General features: G+C 47.9%; 2 protein-coding genes across 6 annotated transcripts in view; one reads left to right on the top strand and one right to left on the bottom strand.

The window, feature by feature from the left end:
* The window catches only part of PSMB7 (proteasome 20S subunit beta 7), a 56,631-nt gene extending 47,683 nt beyond the window's left edge, over nt 1-8,948 (top strand). The window contains exons 7-8 of the mRNA XM_069582522.1: nt 6,276-6,427; nt 8,719-8,948. Of these exons, the coding sequence (XP_069438623.1) occupies nt 6,276-6,427; nt 8,719-8,830 (264 nt within the window). The 3' untranslated portion in view covers nt 8,831-8,948. The remainder of the gene's footprint in view (nt 1-6,275; nt 6,428-8,718) is intronic.
* An 835-nt stretch (nt 8,949-9,783) lies between these two features.
* NEK6 (NIMA related kinase 6) overlaps nt 9,784-14,276 on the bottom strand; it is an 84,240-nt gene continuing 79,747 nt past the window's right edge. For all 5 annotated transcript variants that reach the window (XM_069582513.1, XM_069582511.1, XM_069582514.1 and 2 more), the window contains one exon: nt 9,784-11,310. In XM_069582513.1, the coding sequence (XP_069438614.1) occupies nt 11,200-11,310 (111 nt within the window). In that variant the 3' untranslated portion in view covers nt 9,784-11,199. The remainder of the gene's footprint in view (nt 11,311-14,276) is intronic.

The raw sequence follows: 14,276 nt of genomic DNA on the forward strand, positions 1-14,276 counted from the left end.
GAGGGTTTATTTAAAGAGGATTAATTTGATGCTGAGCTATCCAGGGTGCCCATTGGCTAGCTCCCCTACATTTTACTCTGGTAACACTCCCAGTCTAAAGATCACTGAAGTGAGAAGAGAGGTCTGACTGTTGCTGCAGACAAGAGTAATGTAGAAAAGTTTCTTTGCAGGACTGGTTTGGGCCTGTACCACTGTGGATGCCGAGGTAATCTATCAGTTTGTGAGTGTCTACAAAATGCAACTCTCTAGATAACAGGTTTAAAGTAAAGATTTAATACAGTCTCCATCTCCTCTGATGTTGCAGTGACAGTTTAAAACTCATTCTCTAAATCTCAGCAGACTTTATAGCTAGCAGTGGGCCAATATAAAGTTTAATAGCATTACAACCCATAAATCATCTTTTAAAGATGCTACTAGTAGCTCCAATATTAAATGCAGACAATCGCCTGTGTTATAAATAATTTATCAAACACCATTTCAGATTAGCCTTCCATGCTGAGTTATTTATTTTAGCCTTTTCTGTACGATTCCTAAGGCACTTTTTGAAAGATGCATTACTGGTCAGTTTAATGAACTTGGGGGTCTGTTTTGTCCCCTCAAGCACTCGGGTACAGCTGTGGTGACCATTACATGGCCGGTGCGGACCTCTTTGTGCCTTTTACAAGTGCTGCCCATTTGTCATGTAGCGGTAAATGGAGCTGCACATTGGAGTCCAGGGACACATTGTGCGATGCAGTGATGGAGACAAACAGATAGCTCTATAAAGTGCTGCTTGTCACAGCCGACTTGTAGTACAGTACATCACTCTTATTGTAATCTCATTTAAGAAGCAGGGGTGGCCCGGGGGACTGATACTCCCAGTTAGTTTGGTCTTTGTAGCCATAAAGCAGGAAGTGCTCCTTTTATATTCTCTGAACTTTTAGGGAGTGTGCTTTTTGCTTGGATTAATTATTATAGGAACTTCTCCACTGCACTGTGTAAAGGTTTGCCAGCAGGTTTGTTTGGACCTCCTCCTCCTGGCCTGGTGTTTGGTACAGTCAGTCACTCTTCGGAGATTAATTATGTCCCTTGGAGCCCTCTGGCTTGCTGGATTAAATAAGTTACCAGTTTTTAAGCAATAGCCATGTGCCAGACCCATTCAGTAATCGTGTGATAAATCTTAAGTTATCATCACTATATTACAGAGGAGAGTGAACTCAGAGAGGTGGAATGACTTGCTCAAGGGTGCACAGCAATGAGGAAGTAGGAGGCTGGAGACTGAAACACATTCTGTCTGCCTCCAACCCTGCTTGATGACCTTGAACCTGGGTTGCTCAACTAACTTGAGCACCGGGATCATGATGGTGGTCTTTTTGCCGAGCAGCTCAAAGTAAAAGGAAGCTGCCATTGGCCTACATAGCCTTTTTTGTTGGGGAGGGTGGCGGGGGGGGGAGGTAGCCTGGATGAGTCCAGCTGCTCTGCGTACACATTGAATCCAAGTTCCCCTGTGACTAGCAGTGTAAATCCACAAGCAGCTGGCCAGGGGAGGCTGCTGGCCCGGCAGTGGGAGAGCGCCTCACACTGGGCCTTAACAGCTGGGGTCACAGCCCGTGTGTAGCAGCTGTCCCCAGGTGGATTCTCCCTAGAACTCTGGTCCCTTTGCTGCTTCCAGAAAAGTGAGGTGGTTTCCCCATGAAGAATGAATCCTAAGGGAAGAAATAATGCTTCTGCACTTACTGTGACCCAGAGACAGATAAAAATGTGTTTTCCCTACCTCTTGCTTTTAGTCTGTGGTTTTTCTCAATAGCTTCCCTAAATATTTGGTAGCACGTGTTAAAGACAAGACTTGTTTAATTGTGAAAATCCACTATGAAGAAAACACAGTATGAATATGCCCAGTAGCATATTTGCATATATGTCTAGAATTCTGGGTATGGAGATACTACGGTAAAGGACCATATTTGTCATAAGATACAGTTCCTGGAACATAGTAGGTGTCTGCAAATATTTGTTGAAGGCATTAACTATGTAAAATAATCGGCAGACAGAAAAGCCTTGGTAATTTTCACCCTATTTGTTTTTTGAGGGTTTTTGGTGGAGGTGAGGAATATGTGGAATAAGACTTTGGATCTTAATGTTCATCTCTGCCATATCACCTTGTAGAAATGTTTAGGTGGTGGTCTGTGGGCAGTGCTTTCCCCACCATGGAAGTGACCATCAGAGGGTCTGTGAGTTGGCTCAACGAGAAATTGGCAACCACCATCTTTCTCTTGGGCTTCCCTGGTAGCTCAGCTGGTAAAGAATCCACCAGCAATGCAGGAGACCCCGGTTTGATTCCTGGGTTGGGAAGGTCCCCTGGAGAAGGGAATGGCTACCCACTCCAGTATTCTGGCTTAGAGAATTCCATGGATTATATAGTCCATGGGGTTGCGAAAAGTCGGACACAACTGAGCAACTTTTACTTTTCATCTTTCTCTTATACTTGTTCAGGTTCTGAAGATTTTTGCTGATGAGGAATGACACCCTGAATCAAGGGGCTGCTGTCTTCCCAACTTGGTCAGGAGCCCCCAGCTCACAGCTGAGACAGGTTACCTATGAGCTGGTGTGGTGGTATGGCCTTCTGGCCCTAGAGCCCAGAGTCCTGTTTTAATTATTTGTGTGACCTTGGGCAGGTCATTGACTCTCTCTCTGCCTTGGTTTCTGACAACACCAACCTCAGAAGCTAGTTAAGGGTAGGGGTAGAAATGACGATGATCATCAAAGTCTACCTCAGTACTTGACACACTATAGTAGGTGCTTTAACATTTTCGGTCCTGTGTGTATGAGAGGTGGGTAGGACTACAGAAAGAAAAAAAAAATCAGAGACTTGAGATATTTCCCTTTTTAATGAATTGTCTTTCCTAGAATTTGAAGGGGTGGTAGTGGGAGGAATTTAGAAGGTTTATTTCCCCAATTTTAAAAAGCATTTTATGAGTAATTCAGGTTGTATGTAATATATTTTGCATTAGTTTTTAACTTAAAAAATTTTTAAGTTTTGTACATTCATCTACTCACATTAAAGAATATTTGTAAACTAGAGGAAGTCTCACCTGTAATCTCAGCACTGTTGGCACCTTGGCATCAGCGGATCGTAATGGATTGATGTTAGATGAGCATGTCTCATATTGTGTATATTTCAGGTTCTGTAAGTCTTCCTCATCCCCATCCTCAAGTATTAAATAATTTGGGAAATTTAAATCTGCAGGCCTGAGTGCTACCAGCAGTGTTTGTGACAACCACTGAGTACTGTTGGCTGGCTCAGGGCACCAGCATCAGTGATGAGAATAGCAGTGAAATGAAACAGGAGAGGAGAGGAGGTGGTAGGTCAGGAGCAGAGGTATAAGCAAGGTACTTTGATACACAGACCCCACCCCCCCCCCCACCAGGTCCCCCGAAACAAGTTGGAATGATTTTGCATTTGTTAACTTAGTGGTTGGTTTTTGCTGTTTCTGTGGTAGCAGCTTGAACATTCTAGATGTTCAAGCTGGTTTTAGAAAAGGCAGAGGAACCAGAGATCAAATTGCCAACATTTGCTGGATCATGGAAAAAGCAAGAGAGTTCCAGAAAAACATCTATTTCTGCTTTATTGACTATGCCAAAGCCTTTGACTGTGTGGATCACAATAAACTGTGGAAAATTCTGAGAGAGATGGGACTACCAGACCACCTAACCTGCCTCTTGAGAAAACTATATGCATGTCAGGAAGCAACAGTTAGAACTAGACATGGAACAACAGACTGATTCCAAATAGGAAAAGGAGTACGTCAAGGCTGTATATCGTCACCCTGCTGATTTAACTTCTATGCAGAGTACATCATGAGAAACGCTGGGCTGGAGGAAGCACAAGCTGGAATCAAGATTGCCGGGAGAAATATCAATCACCTCAGATATGCAGATGACACCACCCTTAATGGCAGAAAGTGAAGAAGAACTAAAAAGCCTCTTGATGAAAGTGAAAGAAGAGAGCGAAAAAGTTGGCTTAAAGCTCAACATTCAGAAAACTAAGATCATGGCATCTGGTCCCATCACTTCGTGGCAAATAGATGGGGAAACAGTGGAAATAGTGTCAGACTTTATTTTTTTGGGCTCCAAATTCACTGCAGATGGTGACTGCAGCCATGAAATTAAAAGACGCTTACTCCTTGGGAGGAAAGTTATGACCAACCTAGATAGCATATTAAAAAGCAGAGACATTACTTTGCCAACAAAGATCCGTCTAGTCAAGGCTATGGTTTTTCCTGTGGTCATGTGTGGATGTGAGAGTTGGACTGTGAAGAAGGCTGAGCACTGAAGAATTGATGCTTTTGAACTGTGGTGTTGGAGGAGACTCTTGAGAGTCCCTTGGACTGCAAGGAAATCCAACCAGTCCATTCTGAAGGAGATCAGCCCTGGGTGTTCATTGGAAGGACTGATGCTAAAGCTGAAACTACAATACTTTGACCACCTCATGTGAAGAGTTGACTCATTGGAAAAGACCTTGATGCTGGGAGGGATTGGGGGCAGGAGGAGAAGGGAACGACAGAGAATGAGATGGTTGGATGGCATCACCGACTCGATGGACATGAGTTTGAGTGAACTCTGGGAGTTGGTGATGGACAGGGAGGCCTGGTGTGCTGTGGTTCATGGGGTCGCAAAGAGTCCAACATGACTGAGCGACTGAACTGAACTGAATGGTAGCAGCAGCCACCTCCCCCTCTAAGATGCTTTCTTTGCCCCCACCTTCACTGATTTCTGGTAAGGCTTTTGACCTCCATAGACTTGGGAATCGCAGGAGAGAACTTCTAATGAGAGGATCCTGTTTGAATGAATTCTGTGGGGCTGAATACACACAAGAGAATAACTCGTTTTATTGAGGCCACATAGGTGCCACTCAGGAAGTGGGAAAACCTGGTGGGATAAAGATCAGAATAACCCCCAGCCCCTGCTGCTGGGTTGCTGAGGATCCCACTTCCAGCAGGGCCTTCTCTGAGTCTGTAGAGGGCGCTCATGTCACTGGAATCCTACTTACTGGCTTTGGGCAGGTTGAGGACCAGGAGCCCTTCTCAGTACTTGTAGACAGTGAACTTGCTCTCTTTGATTTCAGGCTGGAATTTGGGCCAGGCATCCGAGTTTCTCCAAGGATGTTGCTTGGATGAGCTCTGTATTTCAGCTTGCCAGTTGGACTCCATGCCCTCGTGTGGGGAAGGGGGGCTGAAGCCCAAGTTAAAGTCTCTTTGCAAGACTGGTTCATTTTTTTTGTCCTTGTGTGAAGAGATTGAGCCTGCTGTTCCCCAGGTCCTGCCCTGCTGCCTGTGGCGCCTGCCTTCTGCTTTCTGAGTGCTTGGTGTGCGGGCCCTCCCTGAAGTTTTGCTGACCCAGCCAGTGTTCTCACAGCTCCTTCTCAGTTATCCATTAGCCCTTAATATTTTTTGTTGTAGTTACTTGAATCTGGTGCTTCTTGAGTAAGAAATAAATTAATCTACATTTTTTTTTACCAGTAATTGTTAGAGACTTAAGACTTGCTCTTAAAGGAAAGGTAAGAGTGACTCCCAGAAAGGAATCACTTCAGCGAGCATGCAGACGTACTAGTGGGAGGGGTCAGGTTCTCTAGTGCAGGAGGTCTTGGCCTTGGCTCTGATAGCATTTCCCCAGAATTGTGTTTTGGTGTTCATTTTTTTCACCATGATATTGACTTTCTTTCTTATGTTACCAGGAAGCAGATTCCAACCATTTTGGACATTTTTGATCAAGGGTCAGCAAACTACAGCACGCGGGCCAAATCTGGCCCAGCACCCGTTTTTGTTTGGTGAAGGTGTGTTGGCGCACAGCCACACCCACTTGTTTACGTATTCTGTGGCTGTTTTGTGCTGCCGTGACTGAGTAGTTATGACGGCGACTGTCCACAAACCCAGAACACTTACTACCTTGGCCTTTGTTAGACAAGTTCACCAACCCCCGTTTTAGGTGAAAACGTTGCTATCAGCCCACAGTCCTATTACGTGGCAGGCGTCTGACGTGAAAGTTTGTTGAAGAGGGCATGTGTGCATAAAGGGTTTGAAAGGCCTGGTTCTCTTGCTTACCGGCTGCAGAACCTTGGGCAGATCATTGAAGTACTTTTGAGACCTTTCCTTCATTAACGGGCGCTAAAAATGATGCCTACCTCACAGGTTGGCCTTTTCCCCTCCCCCTTTTCTCTTCCTGCTTCTGACAGCACTCTGGACATCAGAGCAGGCCCTCCATTCGACTGGGAACACTCTTGTTGCTATTTTCTTTCTCAGGAGGAGGAAGCTAAGAAGCTGGTGAGTGAAGCCATAGCAGCCGGGATCTTCAATGACCTGGGGTCTGGGAGTAACGTTGACCTGTGTGTCATCAGCAAGAGCAAGCTGGATTTTCTCCGTCCGTACTCAGTGCCCAATAAGAAGGGGACCAGGTAAGTGAAGGCTTCTTGTGGCCACCCTTACTATATTCATGGCATCCGAACAGGACTTCCTTTTATTTGTATCCATGTTAAGCCAGTGTACCCAGGCCAGCTTTATTCAACAGACCTTTGAATCAGTTTTTGACTGGGAACTGCTGTCAAGTATAGGAAAGTGATGTAATCTGTAAAATGTTGATGGGAGATGTTGAGTGGACAGATTCCTAGACTGCGGATTATGGGGAGAGGTTTGAATTCAGCATGTGCTGGCCTTTCTCTGCTTCCTTAAAGATGCCTCTGAAATCTGTATGAAGTTCTGTGAGAAGGTACATTTTCCAGGGCAGCCAGCCCATAGTTTTTTCTCAGAGTGGTTCAAGAATCTGAAATGGTTATCAGCCATTGGTTAAAAAGTCTCCAGAAGTTAGCCTTTGAGAGCTAACTGGTACTTCTTCCTATTGTGGAGGGAGCCATGCCACTTCCTTAGCCTGTGGCATGTGCTGAGCTGGCGCTGCAGCCCAGCTCAGAATGGGCGAGGGGGCAAGGTGCGCATCAGTTTGCTTATGTAACTGGAAAGTGGCCAGCCCTGGTGGCAGGTGAGCCGCTCAGCAGCAGTCTCGAACGGCTGTGCAGCTGCCTAACCTCTTCCTGGAGGCTGAGCCACTCAAAACGTGGCTCCTGAGCTCTGCTCCAGCGGCCTTCATCTGAATGTACGCAGGAGCAGTTAGAAACTCAGCCCCAAGTTTGGCTAGAGGAGAGCAAGCACACCCCCTTCCTCGGTGCTGCTTCAACTCCCACCACATGGACTTAACTCCAAGTCGGGTAATTCACAAGGAAAGGAAAGAACATTGAGAAGTAGCAGGTGTTCAGTGCAGTGTGCTCAGCATCGTGGACCCACGGAGTGTTTGAGACAGGTAGGACAGCACAGCAGAGAAGAGCTCTGGCTTGGGATAGGGACTCTGGGCACCTGTCTTGGATCACCTTGGGCCTGGACAAGGTGATCTCTGCTGAGCCCATGCGACTCCTCGGGCCCTGGGTGGGAAGGGAAGCAACCTTTCGGGCCTGGGCTGTGTTGGACCTGGCCTTGCATGTTCGCACTGGCTCCTCTGCAGCGTGGTATTGCCGTCCCCTGTTGCTTCAGGTAGAAGTGCTCCCTTTGTGCTGCTGAAACCAGGTGCCATAACCCAGGGTGGGAGGAGACTCCACTCCTCCCACAGACTTTGTGGTTCAGGAGTCCAGCACACAGGAGTCCCGTGGGGCCCTGGCTCCAAGGCCACAAGCCTCCAAGGGTCCGTCCAGTCGGGGAAGGAGCACCATCTCCACACCGGAGCTGGGGGTGGGCACACCTGAAGGAGGTGCTGCTGCTCGGACCCTTTAAGAGCAGGGTGGGGACTGTGAGGGGAGTTTCACAGAACTTAAAGGCCCACTGTTCCTGGCTGTACAAACTCCTGGTTTTGTACAGAGCTGTTATGCCACCCTTTTTTCTGTCTCCTGCCCTCTTTGAGCACAAGCTGCCTGGTGAGAGGATGGCTTTTCAAGGAGCACCTGGTCATGGCACAGCCAGCAGCGTCCGCGGACAGAAAGTGTCTCAGCTGCAGACAGGCGAGAGGAACAGGTGGACCTGTGCTACTTTGACAGTGTTGTTCTCTGGTCCCACTGTGAGATTAGAGGCTGCCAAGCTCAGAGAAACCTTTCAGATTCACCTAGGCAAAGTGGTGCTGAGTGAGCGTTAGTGGTGATCTACCGTGTCCCTTTAGGGACAGTTAACTCTCCCTTCTTGAGTCTCGAGTGTGGTCAACAGTGACAAGCCCAGAGTCTGGCTGTGGGTCATTTTTGTACTGTTAATGCTTCCAGATATTTTTACCATGTTTAAGGTTATAGTTATGTCATCCAGGGCAGTGGCACCTTAATGAAAGGATTGACTTCCTGCTGGTTACTGAAGGTAACTTCAGTATTAATGGTTATTAATGCTTTAGGGAGGTTGAAGCTTGAAGGCAGAGGAACAAACGCATCTCCTGGGGATGCGGAGGTGGGGAAGGAAATCCAAGTGTCCACTCAGTGCCAGGTGCTCGATCTTACCTCTTTCCACATGCATCCTGTCTTCCTGTAGCCCCATTTTGTAGCACTTGAGAGCCGAGGAAAGTGACCTTTGGGGGAGCGGAATCCCCCCTGCTTCCAAGAACTGGGAGTCAGGAGAGCCAGGACTCCAGTCTAAGCCGGCTTGCCCCCTAAATACTTGTCTCTCTCTCTAGCCCTCTGTCAGGCCCCTAGGGGATCCTAACTCTCTGCTTTTGTCTTTCTCTCACTAGGTTTGGCCGGTACAGGTGTGAGAAAGGGACCACTGCTGTCCTCACTGAAAAAGTCACAACCCTGGAAATTGAGGTGCTGGAAGAAACAGTCCAAACAATGGACACGTCCTGAATGGTGTCAGTGGCTGGCTGGCTACCACTCTGGAAGACTGGGGGCAATGGAGGCTCCCCCTGTAAGACATTCGGCCAGTGTTTGCTGAATGAAAACCCAATAAAAAATGAAAACAAAATTAAGTGGCTGAAGTCAGAGCTAGTGGTTTCCCACCCCTTTGCTAACTTACTTTTCTCTTTGTTCAGGGTAGTCCCAGGTTTCTTCCTTTTCTTTGCTGCTTAGGATGAGTGCAGCACAGCCAAGTAGGAAAGAACCACTCATCGGTTCTCAGTACCGAGAACAAGCAGGTAGGTGGACAGTGTTGCTTTGCTCTAGCTGCGTGACCCGGGGTGTACTCCACTTTGCCCAGTTTCACAGACGTCCCAAGAATGCTTGGGACTTACTGTCTATTAGGAAATGACTGTTTTTCCAATACTCAGGCCTGCTGAATGGCTGAAATTGTGTACCTCCAGAGGGTCCTTGTACTAAGCAGAATTGTTCTCAAGGGGTTGAAAGTTGATGGCATGCAGAAAGCTAGTTCATCTGTGTCCAAAGATGATACTGCCAAGGGAGACAGACACAGTAGGGATTCTGAGAGCCATAAGCAGAATATTTGCAAAAAGTCTGCCTGGAATCAGAAAAACTTTCAGTGCTAAGTGCCAGACAGACAGAGTCTGACTGTCCTCCAGGGCATGCTCATCTTGGGGACATGAGAAAGGCCCGGTGCCATGGTCTCCCAGAGTGAACCCAGTCTTGGGCAAGCTGCTCCGGTTAAACTGCCAGGAGTGGGGTGGGGAGAACAATGCGATTATTTAGGATAGCAACTTGGCTGACGATTTATCAAAATTATCTGGGGAGCTTAAAAAAATTCCCAGATTACTCAGTGTCTGGGGCCTGAGAAATTGTGTTTTTAAAAGCAGCTTTAGAGATTGTGCTGCAGTGTGAAGCTGTTTTAAAAGAACTCACGAATCATATGCATTCACAGAAGGACCCCTCTTACCCATTTTATTTCAACCATGGAGGATGAGTACAAAGCAGAGGCTGCATCTGAAGAAAATCTCTCAAACGCGCAATATTACAGTAGAACAGAGTTCACACAAGAAATCGGCACACTGGCCCGACCCAAATCCTTTGTCCCCAGGAAGGCCTGACCAGGACACCAGTGGGGCGGACACATGCACTGTCTGTCTGGAGGGCTGAACTGTCACCAAGTCAGTGGGCGACTATGTAGACCATTTGAGGATTAACTTGAGTGTAAAAACAAAATTCAAACTACTTCCTTCAGAGCTTCAGTTTTCCTTAAGTTCACATTTATAAATTAATCTTCACAGTTAATCCTATTTGGGAGCAAGAAATAAGTGAACACACTTCTGGTTTTCTACAAATAATACAGCTGTATGTTAACTCTTGACTTGCATGGTCCGCGGATTTCAGCTTTGTGAAGGGGTGAGTAGCTACCATTTTTGGATCATTTGCCATGAGCTAGATAATTTACATATTTTATCTCAAATTCTGTCAGCAACCCTGAAGACAGATGTTATTAAGTCCATTTTATAGATGCGGCAACGGTCTCAGAGGTTAAGAAGCTTGCCCAGGGTCATGCCAGGAAGGTGCAGGACCAGCGCAAAGCCCGTATAGTTTTGTTTCCTATGCCTCCTTCTCAGCGAGGAAGACACTTCACACTGATCATTAAATGAACCCCCAGCATTCAGGCCAGTGATGAGGGCCCGGTGCTGGCGGGTGTTCAGAAGAGGGCTGAGCCGACTGCACAGAGAACACTCATGGCTTTCAAATACTCTTTGCCTCTATGTCAGATGCTGGGTTCACCTCGTCGTCATTTATCAAGTTATAAACAGAGAGAAAAATATTAGGAAAATCTCCACTCTACTTAAAAAAAAATATTTCCACTTTCTTCCCTTACAACAGAGTAAATTAAGCACACAGCTTGATTGTTTGAAAAGATTCTAAGAGCTAAACTTGCCACTATCCATTTTAAAAGGCTCACTACAAATCAGAGTCTCCTGTATTCTCCTGTTACTACAGACCTTAACAGGTCACTGAAGGAATTATCCAAAAGATTCACATTACAGTCCAGATATAAGGGGTGTGTCAGTGGCTCACTGAACCATCCACCCCTTGCAACCCAGCTGAGAGTGTTCACAACAGTTTAAAGAAAGGAGTTTCAAATGTGACCACCAGTAGCACGTGACCAGTGCCCCTCCCCCCAGCAGCCCTGTATTCAGCATCTGCTATGAAGCCTGGGCCCCTCTTTGGGGAACCTGCTGAACCCTCTAGTCTTAGTTGGTCCCAGCTCCCAGGTGGCCACTTTGGAGAAGACTCAGGTAAGGCAGGTAAGGTGTGGCTTCTGAGAAGGCACACTGCATCCACGCTCAGGTGCTTGAAGTCCACACGTGCATCTGTTTGGCAATCTGGTGCACATAGGTGATGTCGGGTCTCTGGTTGGGGTCAGGGTGGATACACATGCTGACCAGTTCTCGTAACTGCAAAAGACAGATGATGCCTATTACTCCCAAGCAGCTTTGTTGAGGTTCTGTATTAACTCATTAACCCTCACGGTTCCTACACGATGAGCAGAGACAGTCAAGACGGGTGAGTGGTGGGCGCGCAGGGCCAGTGTTTGGCCTGTCTGGTCCCAAGGCCAGGTCTTGGAGACCCTGAGAGTGCTGCCTCCAAAGAATTGTGAACTTCTGCCATCTCCCCTCCTGGGTAAATCTGTACTGTGTGTGTGCCTGCTGTCAATCATGCAGATGCCCAAAGCAGAGGGCAAAACTCAAGGCAAGGGCTTATTGATCATAATAAATGCATTAACATGCAGCAGAGCTGCAGTCTGCCCACCCCCTGGCCTCTTTATTGTGCTCATGAAAGACGGAGCTTTTAATTATACAGACACTGAAGGCTGCGCCTGCCTCCGGGTGGGGGAGGGGTACCTTGAGCCTCTGATCACCTCCATTCTTCTGAAAGCCAGAGTGCCAATTATTTTAATGGTAATTAAAATAATGACCTTAGAAAGCCTACATCTTAACTTGCATCACTGGGCTCACTGCAGTTTTTTCTTTTTCATTTAAATACCTGCTGCTGGAAGGGCTGGCCAGGCGCAGCAGGGAGAAGGGAGATCCTGACTTAAGGGGGCTCATATGGACTCTGGGATCGGCCCAGTGGGTCTGGTGGTGCGCACTTCCTGCTTCACTCCTGAGCTGTTTCAGGCTGAGGGATCTGGGGTTCCTCCTCCTGGGAGAGGTTTCAGCCTGTGTGCCTTACTGGAGATTTCACTGCTTTATAAACACTGGGAAGCTCCTGGCCAGATGCAGCCGAGCTTGCAAGACCAAACTCCAGAACCATAGTGTTTGGGGGCAGTGGCTGTGAAAGTGCCCAAGAAAACCACATTAAGGTAGTCTGAGTAGACCACACAGTTGGCAACAAGTGTGTGCCTGAAAATTTCAAAAGAGAAACAGTGTCTTATTCCTAAAAGGAGATAGAACTTCAAAAGTGAGGTGTGCAGAAGGGCTTCAGTGCTAAGAATTAACACCTCCAGGAGCTGCACACAGCTGGTGAAAGCCAGGTGCTCTGGGGTGGAGGCACTCTGGATGGTGGAAGAACTGACTTGGGAGGGAAGAGGGCCAAAGGCTTTATGAGAATTCCTTCATTCCAGCTTTATAACCATGAGACAGAGCTGACAGTTCCCACTGACAAACTGGCAAATTGAGGCCCAGAGAAGTCATTTGCTCCAGGTGGTATGACTCCAACCTTCTTAACAGTTTTCAACAAAACTCCTAATTCAAGGCATCCCTGGTGGCTCAGGGGAAAAGAATCCGCCTGGCAACACAGAAGACACGGGTTCGATCCCTGATCTAGGAAGATCCCACATGCTGTAGAACAATTAAGCCCCTGCACCTCAAGTACTGATCCTGGGCTCTAGAGCCGCAACTACTGAGTGTCCATGTCCTGTGTGCCCTAGAGCCTGTGCTCGGCAACGAGAGAAGCCACTGCAGTGAAAGCCCGTGGACTGCGGCTAGAGAGCCGCTCCCACTCAGCACAACAGAGAAAAGCCCTCGGGAACAAAGACCCGGCACAACCAAGAACACCTATAGATTAAAAAAAAAAAAAAAACAAAAAAAGGGGGAGAAAAACCAATGCAACTGTTAAACGCTGGTGAACAACTCAACTAGTTTCTCCTTTCCTACCAGCTTCCACCCCAGAGCATAAGTACTTCCTCCAAAGGTCACAGGAGAACTCTGCAAGCCACGAAGCAACAGCCACAAGAGAGTGCAGTGAGCAACTCTAGGGACATGCACTCCTGCCTGCCCTCTGGCTGCCGCCGGGAGTCCGCAGAGCCAGCAGGCATGGGAACAGAGGCTGCCAGGAGAAGGGTGGCCGAGGCCGCTTCTAGTCAGCTTGCTTGGATGCAGGGTTAGCACACGCTGGGACACCTGGTCGCTATAGCCTGGTGGGCAAGGACTGCTCCTTCCAGAACCTTCACAATGGTGAAGTGAGCAGTCTGGACGCTGCCTTGCCTTGGCTGGACGACTGGCTATGGAAGAGGGCTACACCCTCAGGAAACAGGATGGCATGGCAGCTAGGTGCAGGGTCATCTGGGTCAAACACTGCTTTCATCACAAGCAAGTTACTTAACCCCTCTGAGTCATTTAACCTTCCTGGTAAAATGGCATTAGGGGCAGGGGGATTCATCAGTCCTTAATGTGAGCTGCTGTTATTGTGAGGCAATGGCCTGTGGTCCTGCAGGGTGGGCCCAGGGAAACTCAGACTCCCTGTCACACCCCCTAGTCCTGACCCTGAACACAACCCATGGAGCGTTTCCTTTGAGCCAGGCTCTGCTACAGCAATGGCTACTCTGGCTGATGATGGTGGTAAACGTTGGCCTGGTGCTGGACTGAGCACATCCCCCCTGCCTTACCTCAATCCTCTGCGGGAGATTCCAAGATTACCGCTATTTTACAGATGAGGAAACAGACTCAGTTCAGTGACTTGCCCAAGAAGAATGAGGGTGAGTATGTTACAGTCTTAACCACTCTGGGCTGTAAACCTGTTCTCTCCTCCTCACCTTTTATCCATGAAGGCAAAACATCAGCCCTGCTTTTAAGAAGAGGGACCTGAGGCAGAAGACACTCTCCCACAGCCTTATCCATCACAGCCTGACTGCCAGACTTGTCAGAGTCTGTATCCAGAGCCCCTGCCCTCAGTGTAGAATGTTGAAAATAAGACCACCAAAGGGTCTGACGCAGGTCTGTGACAGCAAGGAGACTGGTCTGCCTGCTGTGGTTTCCTCTCATGGAAGTGAAGTGGCTGCCAATGGTAGCGTGGGGCCAGCGAGGCCCTGCCACCCCTTGTGTGCCTCCTGTTGTCCCCAACCCTGAGTCCCTCACAGCAGGAAGTGGAGAAGTCACTTCCTTCTGCACCCGTTAAGTGAACCCGGGCTCAGCCCCTCCTG

Source organism: Ovis canadensis, chromosome 3, assembly GCF_042477335.2.
Source record: "Ovis canadensis isolate MfBH-ARS-UI-01 breed Bighorn chromosome 3, ARS-UI_OviCan_v2, whole genome shotgun sequence".
NCBI lineage: Eukaryota > Metazoa > Chordata > Mammalia > Artiodactyla > Bovidae > Ovis > Ovis canadensis.